The sequence below is a fragment of the Echinops telfairi genome, unplaced genomic scaffold, assembly GCF_000313985.2.
Source record: "Echinops telfairi isolate 266 unplaced genomic scaffold, ASM31398v2 ScPeMD7_4225;HRSCAF=4972, whole genome shotgun sequence".
Classification (NCBI taxonomy): domain Eukaryota; kingdom Metazoa; phylum Chordata; class Mammalia; order Afrosoricida; family Tenrecidae; genus Echinops; species Echinops telfairi.
In genome coordinates this window covers 16,174,388-16,191,685 of record NW_022108124.1, presented here as the reverse complement: position 1 = coordinate 16,191,685, position 17,298 = coordinate 16,174,388, and the positions used below count along the sequence as shown (strand labels likewise).

The window sequence follows — 17,298 nt, the reverse complement described above, 5'->3', positions numbered from 1 at the left end:
AAAACGTTAAAAAATAACCAGAGGATGTACACTGGTACAGATAGGAACTGGAAACACGGGATACAGGACGGAAGATCCCTTCAGGACCAGTGGTGAGCGTGGCGATACCGGGAGGGTGGAGTGAAGGTGAGGTAGAAAGGGGGGACCGATTATAAGGATCTACATATAACCTCCTCCCTGGGGGATGGACAACAGAAAAGTGGGTGAAGGGAGACGTCGGACAGTGTAACATATGACAAAATAATAATAATTTATAAATTATCAAGAGTTCACGGAGTGGGGAATGGGGAGAGAAGGGGGAAATGAGGAGCTGATATCAAGGGCTCAAGTAGAAAGCAAATGTTTTGAGAAGGATGATGGCAACAAATGCACAAATGTGCTTGACACAATGGATGTATGGATTGTGATAAGAGTTGTACGAGCCCCCAATAAAACGTTTTTAAAAAATAAATAACAATAGAACCCTCACTACCATCAAGTCAGTTCTGACTCATCACCGCCCTGTAGGACAGGCTAGAACTGCCCCTGTGAGTCTCTGAGACTGTAACGTTTGAGACTGTAACTTTTGGGGGGAGTAACAAGTTTCATCTGCCCCCCACAGTGCTTTCAAACCGCTGGCCTTGTGATTACATAGTGTTACCCACTATGCCACGGGGCTCCTAATTAAGAGGACAAGGCAGCATAAAACCTAAAAGAGAACACTGGCAAAGCAGCCTGTGGGGAGGCGGGGAAACCCACAGGCTAACTGCCTATCTTGCTGTGATACACCCCCCACCCCACCCCACCCCAGCCTGTAACAATGGGAAGGCAGGTTCTTCCTGCAGATCCCATGAAAGGTAGGCCAGCACCGGCATCTCAGAGAATCCCAGTACTGGGGACTCTCTGGGCATCAGCCTTGTCCCAGCTACCAGGAGGGAGGCTCCCAACCCCTAAAAGCTATTCTACCAGGTGTGGCAGTTACATAATCGACTGTCAACTTAAGGAAGGGGTGGAGTCTAGCCTGTCATTCAGGCCGCAGCTTGATGACCTCATTTGGAGGCTCCATGGAGATAAATAGCACATACTTTTTTGTTTGACATTTCTGTTGACATGCTACACTGATGGAGCCAGAGCCCTGGAGCTGGAAGAGCCATGTGGAGCACCCTGCCAGCGCTGAGATGCTTCCACCACCACTGGATCTATAAGACTTTCCACCCACTGGCCTGTGATCTCCCTGAATTTGGCATTATTGCATGGCTGTGTGAGTCTGAAGAGGAATTTATAGACTGGTATTGACATATGGGCTAATATTGGGCTTACGGACTCGATCTTGACTGGGCTGGGATGTTCCTCAATAGACAATGACTCTTGGATATAAAGCCCTTTCTTATTCATCATAAAGTGTCCTTGGATTTGTTTCTCTGGTCAACCTGGATGAACACACCAGGTGACAGACTCCCTCTGCCTCCTGCCCAGTCACTTCTCCCATGGAGCCCCGAGAGAGCAGACACTAGGATCATCATCAAGAATTCTCTGCACCGTTCAGAAAACGCCTCTCCTGTGCCTTTGAATCCTGGGGGATGAGGGTCTCGCTGAGACACTTTATCAAACCCACTGGCATGGAGTCAACTGTCACTCAGGACTGAGTGGCACTGCCCCGGAAAGACGGAGTGGTGTGATCTTCGGAGAAGTGGTCTGCCACGTTTCTCCCTCATGACAGCCGGTTAGTTCAGCTGCTCCCCTTCCCAGAGCCTAACCATGGGGTCCCCAAGGCTCTTTAAGATCCTGCTTCCCCCTAAGACAAGGAAAAACTGCTCCCTATGGATTCCCGAGATTGTAACGCTGTGTTACAAGAGTAGAAAGCCTCATCTTTCTCCTTGGAAGCGGCTTTCTATTCCTGTAAAGCAGCGGTTGTCAACCTGTGGGTCGAGACCCATTTGGGGATTGAACGACCCTTTCACCGGGGTCACCTACTACATCCTGTTTATCAGATGTTTACATGACGATTCAACACAGTAGCAAACTTACAGTGATGAAGTAGCAATGAAAATGATTTTATGGGTGGGGGTCACCACCACATGAGGAACTGTATGAAAGGGTCGCGGCATGAGGAAGGTTGAGAACCACTGAGAGTAAAGAGTTACAGTCTCTGAAACCAATCTAGCTTAGGGGGCTAAAATTGCCCGTGAACTTGAACTAATGATTCCTACCTCTCTAAAGCGATCGTCCAACATCGGCTGGCGCCTCTAGAACATCAGAATACAAGAGAGATCCCACTTTAAAAAAATTCAAACCCAGAGAGACATGTGGGTTTCTAGTTGATAGGAGGGGGAGGTCTCGAAAAGTCGGTGGAAAAATTCCATTGTCCTTGAGCTCTGTTAGTACCTAAACTTTTCTGATGCCCCTGGCCCTTTGAAAGGAAGCATGATGGTTACCTTTTTATGACGTTAACAATGTGTCAGCCGTGCCAAGGAGGTTTTGCAGAAGTAGACTAGCAGGGCATCTCAAGAACGCACACGTTTTGTAAAGCACTCCACAAACAAAAACCCTCTCTTTGCTTAACGCTCGGTCAAGATCATCACACTTGGCCCATTAAGATGGGTTGAACAGAGTGAACACATCCCTCTACCTTCCGAACGAGAGGCAGGGTGGCCCTGAGCCCCTGGGAAAGCAGGAGGGAGAACGCGAGCTGTTATTGGTGAACAAGCAGCCACATCACGCGGGGACGCTGTGCCAGGCCGCGTAGTGTCCACGGAAACAAAAGCTGATTGCATACCCTGGAAAAGGCGCCCTCCCGCGCCAGTGACCCCACCGATAACTGCGCTGAACATGCTCGTGCTCAAGCCCAGGCTGTTCTCAGCAGACCATCCCTCTGTGGTACAGACAGACGAGAGGCTTTTGTGAAGCAGCGGACTGGCCTCTTACACCACCCCGTGTCCCTGCATTCCTCAGACTGCTGTAGAGTTCAAGTTTGTTCTTCTGCCCCCACCTGGAGAGAATTCTTAAAACCTCACCGCCCATCTGCACGCACGTCAAGGTTGAAGGCAGAGGTGGTGCGAAGGGTATCTTCTATGCTCACAGGGTGTTTCCTGCAACATTCGAAGCCAAGTCCCGTTACGAAGCCTGAATGGGAGTCCCTGGGCAGGCTGGACAGGGGGCCTGCAGCCAGAGGTAGACCTGCCCAGCCCTGGAGAGGCTTTGAGGGCCTGTGGAGACTGTCCAATGGCCGGCGTGTGTGGGCTGGGGTCAGTGTGTGGGCTGGGGTCAGCGCCTGACCCGGCTCTGAGAAGGCTTGACTAGCAGGCCATGGGAGGGAGTGCCATCTCCTCATCAGGGCAGAAGGGCAGGGCAGCCTAGATGTCCCCTCTTCAGGTCTAGTCCACCTACTGTCACACAGAAGGTGATTTCCCTGAGCTGGAACCACCGAGGCCACCCACATCTCAACATTAACTAAGTTAAATGAGGCTAAGAGCTAAGCCGAAGGTTGGGGGTCCACGCACGGGACCCTCTAGCTCGCATAAAGATGACAGCCTGGGAAACAGGGCAGGGGGGAATCCCACCCTGTCACCTGGGGCCACCATGAATCTGAATCCACTCACTAGCCCCTAACCACAAAATTAAACTTTAAAATTCCATTCTGCAGTTGTATTAGGCAACGTTCCAAGCACTCCATGGCCACCTGTGGCCATCAGACACGGCCAAAGAGCCCAGGAGAAACGCTCCCACCACCGCAGAGCACAGCCCTCAGGGCTCACCCGCCCCCCATCCCCCGATTGTCAAGATGTCAGCTCTCCCCCTTCCTGGGCCTGCACCCCTGTCTCCTCGGCAGCTGCCTCCCCAGCCTCCCACCTACTGCTTCTCTTCCTTGGGCCCTGCTGACTTCTGCTCACCCCATTTCTCTCCTCCCTTAGCTCGCCTCCAACACTCCCCACCTCTTTCCTATGTCTCACGGTCTGGTTCGAAGGGAAAACCCCAGCGCTGCTCCCCAGTGGTTAACCCCTGTCATCAGCGTCTCTTGGCCCCCCACCCCAGCTGCATCCCCTTCCCCGGTCCTGGCACCTCACCTCCCAGCTACCTGAGGGCAGAGCTGGTTGGAGACTGGGGGCTATGTTCACAGAAGCCATGTGTGGTAGTTACATAATCTGATGTCAGTTTGGGGCTTGAGAGGATTAAGAGTGAAGGGGTGGAGCCTAGTCTGTCAATCGGAGCATAGCCAATGAGGCCTCTGTGTGGGCATGGCCTTCTCCTGAGAATTCTGGGAACTCCTGTACTTTCCTCGTTGGAGGCAGGAGATACTTTCTTACTGTACGCACTCCCTCGGAGACTCTCTACTGACAAGGTTGACTCCCTGCGAGGCATCCCTGAGGAGAAGTTACATGGACCTACCCTGATGCAGCCCTGGGAACTGGAGAAACCACACGGAGACCCCTGCCAGTGCTGGGATGCTTACAACGCCACTGGATCCAAAGATTTTCTACCAACTGGCCTGTGATCTTCCTGCATTCGGTATCATTGCATGTGTTTCGTGAGTCTGAAGAGGACTTTATAGATTGGTATCAGACATATGGGCTAATATCTTATGGGCTGTGACTGGACTGGGTTGGGATGCTTTTTTAATGCACAATGACCCTTTATATAAAACTCTCTCTTGTACACATAGGAGTTTCTATGGATTTGTTTTTCTAGTCTACCCGGACTAACACACCATGAAAAAGAACCATGAAAGAGCACCAGTTCCAAAGCCTGGGCTCTGGGCTTGCTCTGACCCCCCTACTCAACCCGCTGACCCGCAGGTTGTATACGTGAAGGGCACTTATCTCTACTCCAGGAGCCGTGGTGACACCGTAGCAATGCACTCAGTTGCTAAACGGAAGGTCAATGATGTAAGTCTACCAACAGCTTTTCAACTCTTTTAAGAGGCAACACACAAGAAGCCCGAATTGCAAGCATGGGGGTGGAGCAGAGGGAGGGGTGAAACGACACTGTTTCAGAAGCCTGTCCATGGCATGTTGATTAACATTCAAAGTGCCCCTAACTATACTCCCACTTGCAAACCACTGCCCATGTCTCCGTGATGTGTTTAGCAGTAGCATTGCATGAGTCCCGGCGGGGGAGTGGGTAGTGAGGTGGACTGCTAACCTCAAGGTGGGTAGTTCGAATCCATCGAATCCATTTCTCTGTGGGAGAAAGATAGGGCTTCCTACTCTTGGAAGTTCATGGGGGGCAGTCCTACCCTGTCCTATGGGGTCGCTATGATTTGGCATCCCCTCGCCAAGCTCTGAACATTTGTAGCAATCACTGCGATCCAGCACCCCCAGCCACCCTGGGGTACTGCTGAGGGGTTGAAGGAAGGAGTGGCAAGAACGTTCTGCAAAAATCTCTCCCGAGTGTCCCTCTCCTCCTTTATAAAGTTGGTCTAAAAGGGACCACCTCCTGCCCGACGCACAGGTTTAGGATTCTGTAAGAGGAGGAGTGTGATGGATGACGAGTCTCATTCCAGAGAAAATGTGCAGCAACGAACAGGCTGTTGAAATGCTGTCAAAAAACCAAAGTCTCTGGCAGTGAGTCGATGTGGACTCCTAGAGACCCCGTAGGACAGGGTAGAAGTGCCCTGTGGGTTTCTGAGACTGCAACTCTTTACCAGCGGTAGAAAGCCTCATCTTTCTCCTGCCGAAATACTAGATGACCATGTGCTGTTTCAAGGGAGCTTTGGTAACAAGAATTTAATCGCTAGTTCTCTCCCCTGACCAAACTAAGCCGGAGAAAGTAAAGGGTCTCTGTCATTCACAAGAACTGCTATTTAATTCACCCTCACAAGGCTGGCTCAGCTCCCCGTGGCTGCTCCTAGTTTCCAGACAGAGAGGCGGAGTTTACAGAGGTGTGGCCGGGATGTGCCCCAAAGCACACGGCCTATCTGCCTGCTTCTTTAACTTAGGGTCATGCACTTGGGACTGAAAATGAAAGGGCTTCACATGTTACACGCACGCCTTCTTACTTTTTATGTGACCTGTGTGATCAAGACACAACAATGGTCTGAAGCATGGGTTCCCAAACTGACTTGGCCTACTGCCTCCTTTTCAGGAGAAGAAAAAAATATATCTATCACTTAGCGCCCGTCTGGCAATGGAAAAACTATTGCCCATAATCCTGGATAAAGTGTAGGTATCTGCTTCCTTAGTCCCACCCCCTGGATTGAGGCAGTATTGCCCACTTTGGGAAATACTGGTCTAAAGAATCATTTTCCTCATCCCTATGCCCGAGGCTAGTTTCTACCAGGGATTCAAAACTCTTCCTCCAGACTCAGTCATAGCGGAAGAGGCAAAACCGGAACAACTCGGGTTTGTACTATGTGGGTGAACTAGAATGCTAACTGGCTCAGTCACATTTTACCAAAAAAAAAAAAAAGAAGGTAGATACCTTATAGGGAACTGAATCTCTCTCTCTCTCTTAGAAAGCAAGGGCATTGCATAACAACCAAATCTCTTGCCCAACAGGGTCAGAAACTCTGGCGTTCCATTCAAAGATGGCGACCAACCATAGCACTTTGAATGTGTGCCACTCTCCCCCGCCCTGCATTCCACAGGAGTGACCTCACTGGTCACCCACGTCAGACTCCTGGAAGAGTTCAGTGGCCCATTCCAAGTTTCCACTTGCTGAGCTTCAACCTGGTTATTTCTCCCCATTCTCGGGGTCAGTCTACTTCTGTGGGCATGACGGAACCAATCCAAACTGGTTTCCACTGACAGTAAGTAGTACAGTATTTCCCCAACACACCTGATGAAAACAATCAATCACCTGCAGCTTCTGATAAAAATTCATATGAGTGAGTTTGAGAATTGTCCTGTCTAATAAGCCCATCACTGTTTTTCTCTTGCGGGTCAAGGTCTAGGAGTTCTGCCCTAGAGAAGGAACATACATGCTCTGGGTAACCTTGCTATTGCTTGAGTTTAAACTGTAAGCAGTGTGTGTGTGTGTGTGTGTGTGTGTGTGTGTGTGTGTGTGTGTGTGTGTGTGCTGCAATTCTGAAAGATCGGTTTACTATTATTTCTGCAGGTGTGGGTCATACAGTATGACAGGGAAGAAGTGAGACTGACATTGGGTTGATTCAGAGCAGAACTGCCCTGTGGGTTTCAGAGGTTATAAATCGTTACAGGAGCAGAAAGCTTCATCTTTCTCCTGCAAAGAAAACTCAAATACTGACCTTGTGATTAGCAGCCAATATGCTACTAAGAATCTTAAAACGGGTGCAGGGAAACTGCCCTCTCAAAAAAAGAACAAAGCAACCCCAAACCCCCCACAAGCTCACTGTGATGAAGTCGATTCTGACTTGGGGCGACCCTACAGGACAGGGCCGAACTGCCCTCGCTGGTGTCTGGGTACAGCCGCAAGAGATTAGAAAGCCCATCTTTCTTGCGTGGAGTGGCTGGTGGCTTTAAACTGCGGACCATGCAATTAGTGGCCCAACTCATGACCATGACACCACCAGGGCTACGAAAGGGATACTATTAGTCAACCTCAACTCAAGTTCTCCGGAGTGTCAAAGAACAAAAGCACCTCTCAATTCCAGCTTTCCGAGAGTGGCCCCAATTGCCTGCTATCTATATTTCCATCGGTACACACTGCTTTGAGCTGCAAATGCTTCCACTGGTGAGTCAGTAACTCTAAAATGATGATTCCGCATCTTTTCAAGACATCTGACTCACCTTTGTTGTTCGAATGTAAAGTCTATTAACAATTCAAGCGAAAAATAAGGAGAGACAGAGTCACACAGGGTACCTGCCCCTACTCAGCTTCCCCGCCAGTGGGGTTCCCCAAACAAACTAGAACCAAGCCAAACCCACGGCCATCAAATAGATTTCAACTCAAAGCAACTCCATTGTGTGTGTCGTCCAGGGCAGATCCACTTCACAGTACTCTCTGGCTTTAAGTTGATCAGATACAGATTAACCCACTGACATCAGTCAATTCTGACTCATGGTGACCCTATGGGGCAGGGTAGAACAGCCCAACTATTGACAGAAACAGAAAGCCCCATCTTTCTCCAGTGGAGCTGGCAGGTGGTTTCAAACTGCCTACCTTGGGGTTAGCAGCCCAACCTGTGACCACTAAAAACACCAGACCTCAGAGATCCAGAGACCCAGACCTCTCCACCCACAGCACCTCTAAGCGCACTTGAACTGCCAACCTTTAAGTTAGCAGGGCACCCTTTGAGCCACAAAGGGCCTTGCAGGGAGGCCAGGGCAGAGAAGTCAAAGAACGAATCTGTCATGTATCCAGTTAAAGATAAACAGGGTGGGGCGTGGGGGTTGTCTTTTCAAGGTTAACTAGCCTGAGCCCTGGGAAAAGCACAATTCAAAATTAGAAATGTCTGAAGAAGGAGCTGCAAAAGTACAGTGAATTTAAAATCCCACCCCACCCCCTTGACGATTTCCTACTCAACCAGCAGGACCGGATTACCGTTGGGCTTCCCGATCCCTGCCTTCCTTGTCCTGCACCTAAATTTAAATGGGAGTGGGAAACTGCCAGTCTACCCAGCAAATTCAATCCCAACAGCCCTTCTCTCCTTCGTCCAACATGGGAGGAGGGTGAAGGGCGAGAGTTTTGATAAATACATGCTCAGAAGACCACAGAAATCAATATTTATTTACCCTCAGTCAGCTGAGCCTCTTCCTGGTCCATCCTCCCTTGCTCTTGAAGGAAGAGAAATCAAGGTGTCTCTGGGCCCAAAGACTCCAGTGAACTGCCAGGAAGGAGAACCCCTCCTCGGACAGGCACCCAGGTACCAGCAGGTCTCCTCTCACCCTCCCCTCCACCATGATGAGTGCCTGGCTTTATTTCCACAGGGAGGGTGTGAAGAGCTCTGGCCTGTGTGGCAATTGGGTCAAGATAGTAAGGAACCTTCCCCCCCTTTCTCAGATGTCATCTCTCTGAGCCACGGCCCCGCCCAGCCGGCTCCCGGGCCCTGTGAAAGCCCTCGGCTGCCACCAATGATCCTGACCCTGATGATGGTCCTTTGAAGATGGTTTTACTTATTTATTCTGCAGAGTCCCTGAAGGCCCCACAAGTCACAGATATCCTCCCCCCGCCCCGCCTTAGGAAACTAGAAGAGGTCAAAGATGGGTTTTCAAGGTGCAGGAGTCCTCTCTTGTCTTGGACTGGCTAACAGCAGGAGAACACTCTTTAGGAATGAATAGTTCCCCAAAGGAAGAATTTGCACAGCCTTTCCCCCGCGGGCTCTGGGAGCTGCTCACTGCCATCAATACTTGAGAAATGTACAGAACCTGTAAGCACATCATGGCACTATTTTCATTTCAAGCTCAGGCTGGGGCAGGTGCGGGGTGGGGGCAGACAGGGGGCCACCTCCTTGGGAGAGCCTTAGGACATGCCAACACCACCCCCTGGGACAGCCTCTTGGGCCCCGCTCCAGTCTCCAGAGGTCCAGGAAGGAATCCTCAGGTCAGGAGACAATTGTGTACTTCTTCAGCTGACTAACCAGGCCAGCTCCCAGCCGGTTGCATCATTCAAGTTAATCAAATGCAATCATGGTTCAAGCAATTGGCAGGTCCAGAGTCAATTAGAAAGCAGTTACCCAGCCCATTAGTGGACCATGCGGGGCTGGTGGGGGAAAAAACATATCATCCCAAAGCATATAGACTGTGTACTCTCTTTGGACAAAAGCCTAGGTGACCCAGAGCCATTTTGAAGAATACCTCCTCGAGGACAGATGAACTGTGTCCTTCACCATGTCCATGTGGGCCCCTGTGGGGTTTGCACCTCAGGGCTGTTTTTATTAACCGTCCAGAGGACCTGCTTAGCCATACAACTTAGCCTTCCTGGACTTCTCTGGAAGGTGCCACACCCTCCGTCCCTCCCCATCTCACTGGCTTGACAGAAGGGTGCCTCCTCTGGCAACCCCGCCCTTCCAATACCCCACCTGCCTCCATCTTCCTCGGATCCAACCAGCAAAATCCATTCCTCGGGAAGCACCGCCCTCTGGCCTCCCCCAGGCCATGCCCCGGGCTCCGAAAAGGGCACCTTGTTCCGAGTCTGAAAGCCCCCTCCCGAATACACTCTCCGGGCCCTTGGTTTCCCCAGGGTTCCTACAGCACTGATGGCAAAGCAAGGCGAGGCATGGCGAGGCATGGCGAGGCGAGGCGAGGCGATGCTTGCAGGTGCGCAAGCACGCGCGCATGCAGCCGCAGCACCGTGGCAAGGCCCGGAGAGCTCAATCCGATGGAATGCCGGCGCTCACCAGCAGCGGGGCGCACCTTCCCCTCCGGAGAAAGACGCGAAGCACTCACCTACCCACCGCAAAGGAGCCTCCGCTGAACAGAGCTCTAGCTGCCCCCGTCTCCTCCACCGCGCCGGAGTCCAAACGATCAGAGCCCGGCGCCCGCCGCCTGCCCGCGCCGGCTCGTGCCCCCGCCTCCTGCCCGTCTCCCCAGGGGGGGGTTTCGGGACACCACCCACCCCTCCCCTCGGAGGAGGAAGGCAATGCCCCTACACATCCCCGACCTATTTTGCAGGACGCCATAATTACCATCCGAGCATTCTTCATAATACCAGTCTAGCTCATAATAATCCGCCTCGATAAATTTCTGCATAGTCAGTCTCCTTGCAGAGGACCGCGCGCGGACTCCGGGGCGCTGTCCACATCAAGTGAGGCGCTGCCATGCCTCCCTGCCCTCCCACAACGCCAACGCCGCCGCCGCTGGGCAGGAGAGCGCCCCCGGCAATGTCCGAAGGGGGCTCTGCATTCTTAACGACCGGAAACGGGAGAGGATGGGGGAAAGAAAAATGCTAAGGGGGCGATGGGAGGCACCCAGGGGGCATGTGGGAGGTGTGGAAGGGGGCCACAATTTGCAGAGCAATGGGGACCCTGGTGGCCGTGCTCTTCCAGCAGCACACGGGACAGTGGCCCTGGATGGGAGTAGCCAGATCTGTCCTATCCCATGCATGGAGGAGGGTGACGTCAGGGACACACACCACCGCCCCGCAGCGGCCCCACTCCAGCCTTGCCTGCTGCTCTGCCACTCATCTTTCCATCTAATGGTTGCCATAGAAACTAGCCGGCTCTGGAAAAAAAATGATGCTGAGAGGGAGGAAATGCCTTCTAAGGATGCTGGGGCACAGGGTGAGGGGTGTCAGACAGGGGGAGGAGAGGGTGCAAGAGGGGGGTGAGGGCATTGGGCTCAGGGGCTCTACCACCTCCAATAAACATTAGGGGGGCTTATCGGGCTCCATTCCAGGTCACTACAGAAAGCAGACTGCTCTATCGTGGCCACATTGCCTCTGTTAAGCACGACTTGGACCTGACTTAGAGCATCTTTTCTGAAGACAAGCTAATAACGCCTGGTACCACTCCAAAAAGGAAATATACATTACTTAGGAAGTCGAGACATTCCGTGAAAATACTGTCCATTTTACTCAAACTTGCGGAAAAATAGCTTGCACCATATTAAGGGGCGGGGTGACAGGGTACACAGCCATAGGTAGGGGGTCCCACAGCAGGATACCCAGCCTCAGGAAGAGTGCTTTGAAAATTGCCCCTACATTTGGCATCCCCGACTTAATAATGACACTCAGTAGTTCCAGGTGGCAGGTAAGGTGTTTGGTGTGTTTAAAATATTTCCTTAAGTTACATCCATAGATGAGGCGCCAGGTGATGAGGTGTTTAGATGCCATAAAAGGTAAAACTCCATCCCCAAAATCAGTTTGCCTCTCTTAGCACTAAGGACATTTGGGTCAAGATCCATCCCTGGCTAGTAGCCCCTCCTTCACTGTCTCTCCACCGGTCTGAAGTCCAAAACGCATTGCAATTTGAGATCAATTCCACCACTATCTGGAGGACATTGCCAAATGCCCACTGCCGGTCGAATCACCCCCATTGGGAACTAATGCTTGAAAACAAAGCTACTTAAGAGAACCGCTGTTATCTGTGAAGAAGTCCTGATGTGTACTAGTTAAAGCACTCAGCTGCTCTCTGCAAGGCTGGTAGATCCAAAACCTACCCCAACTCTGCAGAAGAGAGAGGCCAGGCAGCCTGCTTCTGGGCCAATTAGAGCCTTGGAAACCCAGTGGGGCAGTTCAGTGCTGTCCTAAGGGGCTGCGAAGAGCTGGAATTCACTAGAGGGCCATTGGCAAAGTTTCTGTTGGTGTCAGTGGCCTTGACTGAATTCTCGCCCTTGGTTCTCTACTCAAGATTTGCTCATGAGCAGCAATAAAAGGTCTCTTTACCAGGAGGTGGGGGGCATGTTCCCCTCCTTCCGAAGAGGCCAAACAGGGGACCGTTTCCCTTTTTTCTTCCAAGTAACATACCATGATCCCCAAAGAATAGATGTGAGGGTAGACAAGGCCTCCTGGGGCGGTGCTTTCCAAGCTGGAACCCCATGCTTAAGGATCAGCTGAGAACTCAGTTCAAATGCAGGTTCAGAGTCAGCAAGTTTGGGGGAAAGCCCAGGATGTTGCATTTCTAACAGCCTCCCCCTCCCCCCAAAGGAAGGCACTAGCTAGCAAGACTCTTAGAGGGTATGTAGATGGATAAGTAGTTAGACAGACAGACAGACAGACACAGAGACCCCCAAACCCACCGCCATTGAGTCTATTCTAACTCAAAGCAGCTCTCCACAGGGTTTCCAAGGCTGTAAATCCCTAAAGGAGCAGGTGGCCTCATCAGCATGCCAGCCCAAGATGCAGCCAGCCCCCTGTCTTCTTTTCCTGGGGCTGCTGTGAAAGAAATGCCACGGTGGGCAGCTTTAAAGAACGGAAATTCCTTTTCTCCACATCCAGATCTGGGTGCTGGCTGTAGTAGGGAGAGCCCTTGTTTGTCTGTTTTTGGCCCAGGGCCTTGCAGTTTCTCAGCTGGAGGACTTGGTTAGTGACCTCAGTGTCCGTCACCCCCCTCCACTGGTTTGCTTCTCTCGGGTGTCCGGTCCACTCAGAAGCTAAGGGATTGAGGACACGCCCTACCCCGATAAGCATCTCAGTAGAAGGGTCAGTACACCACCTTGGATTGGGAGAAACACAAGTCAATCCCTGACACACATGGTCCCGCCCAGACACTGTGTGGGCTGATCTGTCCCCTTGTGGAACCCAGGGTTTCTACTCCCAGCTCACTATCAGATGGAGGAGCCAAAAGAATCCTCCAGAATCCTCTGCCACAGCCTCAGGGCACAGAAGGGGGAAGGGAAGTTCGAAACAACAGCCCCAACCATCAGCAGGCAGGGACACTGGGTGTCTGCGGGCACAGGAGCTGCTGATGGCCCCGTTGACCCTCCCCTCACTCAGGCTGCAGACAGGCTAATGGAGAAGTAGAAAATGGAAGGGACAGGGGTGGGAATGGGAGAGCCCTTGGGCATGTCACCCAATGCACAGCCCTCCCTTACCCCTCCACATCCCCTGGCCTCCCTCATTCCTCTCCAAGGCCCCTGCATTTGAACTTTGAGTCTAGGCACTTGGTTTGCAGAAGGCTCCAGTTTACATTCTGAGGCTTGAAATACATTCAGCCTTGATGGGATTCATTCTGACCATAAACCAGAGTAGCAGAAACCTAGCCCGCAGACAGAGAGTATTGGGAAGAAGAGGGCAGTCTTATTTGCTTGAGCTCACCCTTAATGGAAACAGGGGTACCCAGGCTCCAGGATCAGCAGCCATAACCTAGCCAAGGTGACCGGAGGGCCCTGAACCCGTGCTGTCATCCTTTCTATCCATGTATCCCAACCAGGGTCCCCTTCCTGCTCCCGAGGCCCACCTGTGATAGGGGCAGGGCCATCGTTGTCGCTATTCTACAAGGAGTCACGTGACACGAATCTTTTGGACATCACGATGGCCTCATGCTGATGGTCTCCCTCATCCAGACGCTTGGCTTTAGTCCTGTTTCAGACTTACTAATGGGGTCTCTATGAAATACATTTCAGCTTGGGTCTTCCTGCCCCCTAGAAGACACCTCCTCTCCCAAAAACTTCCTGACCCAAACAAAGAAGAGACAGTGTCCCTTCCCTCTCCTTCCTCAGTCCTGCCTTTCCCTCCCTCTTCTCAGTTCCAACTCAAAGACACATTCTAAGTTTTCTAGGGCGCCGGACTAAACTTGAGGGCTGATTTTCAGTCCTCCTATAAATATCCTTAAGGAGCCCTGATGGCACAGTGGGTTACACACTGGGCTAATAACCACAAGGTTGGGGGTTCAAACCCACCATCAGCTCCTCTGGAGAAAAAGGATGCTTTCTGCTCCCATGAACGTTTACAGTTGGGGGCAGCCCACCGGGGCAGCTCTACCCTGTCCTATTGGGTCTCTAAGAGTCAGAACCCACTCATGGCAGTGAGTTCGGTTTATAACTACCTCCATTGTCTAATCGAACCTCTGTCCTCTTATCATGTCTCCCTCGGGCATTGACTGGGACCTTCTCAGGGGTCCCACAGCAAACCACCTGTATTCGTCCGGGTTGACTAGAGAAACAAATTCAGAGACACTCATATAAGAATAGCTTTATATAAATGAGCAACTGTATATTAAGAAAACATCCCAGTCCAGTCCAGATCAAGTCCATAAGTTCGCTATTAGCCCATATGTCCAATACTAGTCCATAAATTCTTCTACAGACTCACACAACACATACTATGATGTCGAATGCAGGATGATCACAGGCCACTGGGTGGGAAGTCTTGGGATCCAGTAGTGGTGGAAGCATCATCAGCGCTGGCATGGGTCTCCATGTGGCTCCTGCAGCTCCAGGGATCTGGCTATAATCAGCATAGCTCCACGTGGCTTATCAACGGGACTGTCCAGCAGAGAGTGTCTCTTGCCTCCAGGGAGGAAGACAGGAGTTCCCAGAATCCTCAGGAGAAGGCCATGCCCACATGGAGGCCTCATTGGTTATGGCCTGATTAACAGGCTAGACCCCACCCCTTCGCAAGTTGACAGAAGATGATGTAACGGTCACACCACCCAAATGCCCTGATGCAACATTCCTCAAGCTAGTGGAGCAAAGGCTGGTGAAATAAGGTTTTTCTGGGTTACGTTTGCTTAAAGTTCTGCAAGGTATTTCTAAAAAGATGATCATAAAGTGTTTTTAAGAAACCTATTGCCATAGACTCAATTCTGACTCACAGAGCCCCGACAAGTTAGATTAGAACAGATCCTAAGCATTTCTGAAGACTGTGGATTTTCACAGACCAGCTAGTCCCGCCATTCTCACAATGGGTGGCTGGTGGATTTGAACCACTGACCTTGAGGTGTGCAGCCTCCTGCTTACCCCACAGCACTACCAAGTTATCACCCCAAACAAATCTGCTGCTATGGAATCAGTTCTGACTCACAGTGAACCTATCGGGTTTTTGGGTCTGTACATCTTTACATAAGCAGGCAGCCTGGCCTCCTCTTTCTCCCATGGAGCGGGAGGTGGGTTTGAACCACTTAACATGCAGTTAGAAGTCCAGTAATTACTGGACAGCGCCACAGTCCTTATACAGGCCATACAGTCAACAAGGGCTGCCAAAAACCACCGTGCTCAGCAAATCCAATCCAATATTCCCATGAGTATAAGTGACCCACTAGGCATTAGCAAACTAAACACTGAGTAAAGGAACAGAAAATGCCAACTTCTCAAAGCAGCACAGGCATGTCAGCGGAGGCACATAAACCAAGCTGACTGCCCTCTAATTGATTTTGACTCATAGCGATCCTGCAGGACTGGACAGGACCAGGGCTGCCACTGTGGGTTTCCGAGGCCGGAAATCATCACTGGAGGAGAAGGTCTCACCTTTCTCCTGTGGAGGGACTGGTGAGTTTGAACTGCTTACCTTGTAGTTAGCAGCCCAACACATAACCTGTTGTGTGTGCCACCAGGACTCCCCTCAGAGGTGGTTCGAGACCCCTATAAAAAGCCCTGACACATCGACTTGACAGAACTCTACATGTTGAGGGTATCAACCATACCTCCTCGCCATCAACCCTGACGAACCCACTGCCCCGTAGGCTTTCCTTGGCTGTCGTCTTTGTGAAGTACATCACCAGGCCTTTCTTCCGCCGCACCCATGGGTGGGCCAAACTCCAGGTGAGTGGAGGAGGGAAAACTGTTTGTGCGAAGCAGGGACCTCGTGACCGTAACATCTAATGAGAGAATGAGGGGTAGCTATGAATGGATGAACAGATGGCGCGCAGGGCAGTCTAGTAGCTAAGGCCCTGGGCTGTTGGGGTCAGGCTGCCTGAGGTTTGACTCATTCACCATCCCTGTGTCCCCAAAGACATCCGTGTCCTCATCTGCTTGGAGTGGGAGGCGGGGTAGTAAGTACAGTACCTCCCAGTCGCTGAGTGGCCCCTTCACGTAATCGATGCAGAGGAGAGGACTGCGCATGGGGCCTGGGACAGAGTGAGACTGCCAGAAACGTTAGTTGCTACCATCTCCGTTACTCGAATCCCTTAAAAACAGGAAATAGGCCGATCCAAGCACTGAAAAGGAATGTCCGGTCTCCACAGTTACAATGAGGGAAATGAGGTAGAAACACTATTGGCAAGCTCTGTCCAGCATGATTATGTCCAAAGGCATCAAGTTCGAAGTAATGAGCAAAATGACAGGCTGGTGGCGGGAGTGGGGATGGGGGGGTTGCGAGGGGAAGGGGGAGAAGGAAAAGCCCTGACAGCCCAAGCCAAAAGGCCACCCTGATTGGACTCGCTTTGTAAGAAAGCAGGGGAAGATAGAAAGCCAATTTTATAAACAGGCACTGAGGAAGCATCTGGGCACCCTTTATAAACAAGCAAGATCCGGGCACCTTTTTGGGCTTCTCAGAGTTTAGCGTGGACCCTGCACCGGAGTGTCAGGGGGAGAGAACGAATCGCCCGCAGCTATACAGAAGGGTTACCCAGATGTAAACCCAGCTGGCTTCAAATCCGCACTTCCTCCACACCCTTCTCTCCTCTCCCCGCACTCCTCAGGGTGACAGCCGGGGGACTTTGGGGGTCAGGTTCCAGGGTGCCACCAGATCAGTCTTCAACCACCACCACTGACGTAGTGTTGGCTGTGATTATAGGACAACTAAATCAGTCCTCAGACACCTCCAGTCTGCTTACTCCCGCAGTCCAGCCGGCTAACGCTGGGCCACCTGCACCGGTCAGCGATGGACAGCATGAAACCTCAAGGTGGCCCCTCACAGAGAAAACAGGGTGCCATGTTTTTCTTCAGAGCAAAAGAAGACATGATCAGGGAAGTCAGAGTTAACCTGAGAATATCAACATGGTGTCCTGGCCTTAGACCAGTGGCTCTCAACCTTCCTCATGCCAAGACCCTTTACTACAGTTCCTCATGTTGTGGTGACCCCCAACCA

At 51.6% G+C, this 17,298-nt stretch overlaps 1 protein-coding gene across 6 annotated transcripts in view; it reads right to left on the bottom strand.

Annotated features, from left to right (window-relative positions):
- The window catches only part of TRAK1 (trafficking kinesin protein 1), a 153,500-nt gene that overhangs the window by 69,717 nt on the left and 66,485 nt on the right, over window positions 1–17,298 (bottom strand). Inside the window, exon 1 of one of the 6 annotated variants that reach the window (XM_004708555.3) lies at window positions 10,520–10,849. The exons of 4 other annotated variants lie outside the window; for them this stretch is intronic. In XM_004708555.3, the coding sequence (XP_004708612.2) occupies window positions 10,520–10,583 (64 nt within the window). In that variant the 5' untranslated portion in view covers window positions 10,584–10,849. Of the gene's footprint in view, window positions 1–10,519; window positions 10,850–17,298 lie in introns of those variants that run through there. One more of the 6 variants, XM_030886951.2, reaches the window with a different exon arrangement.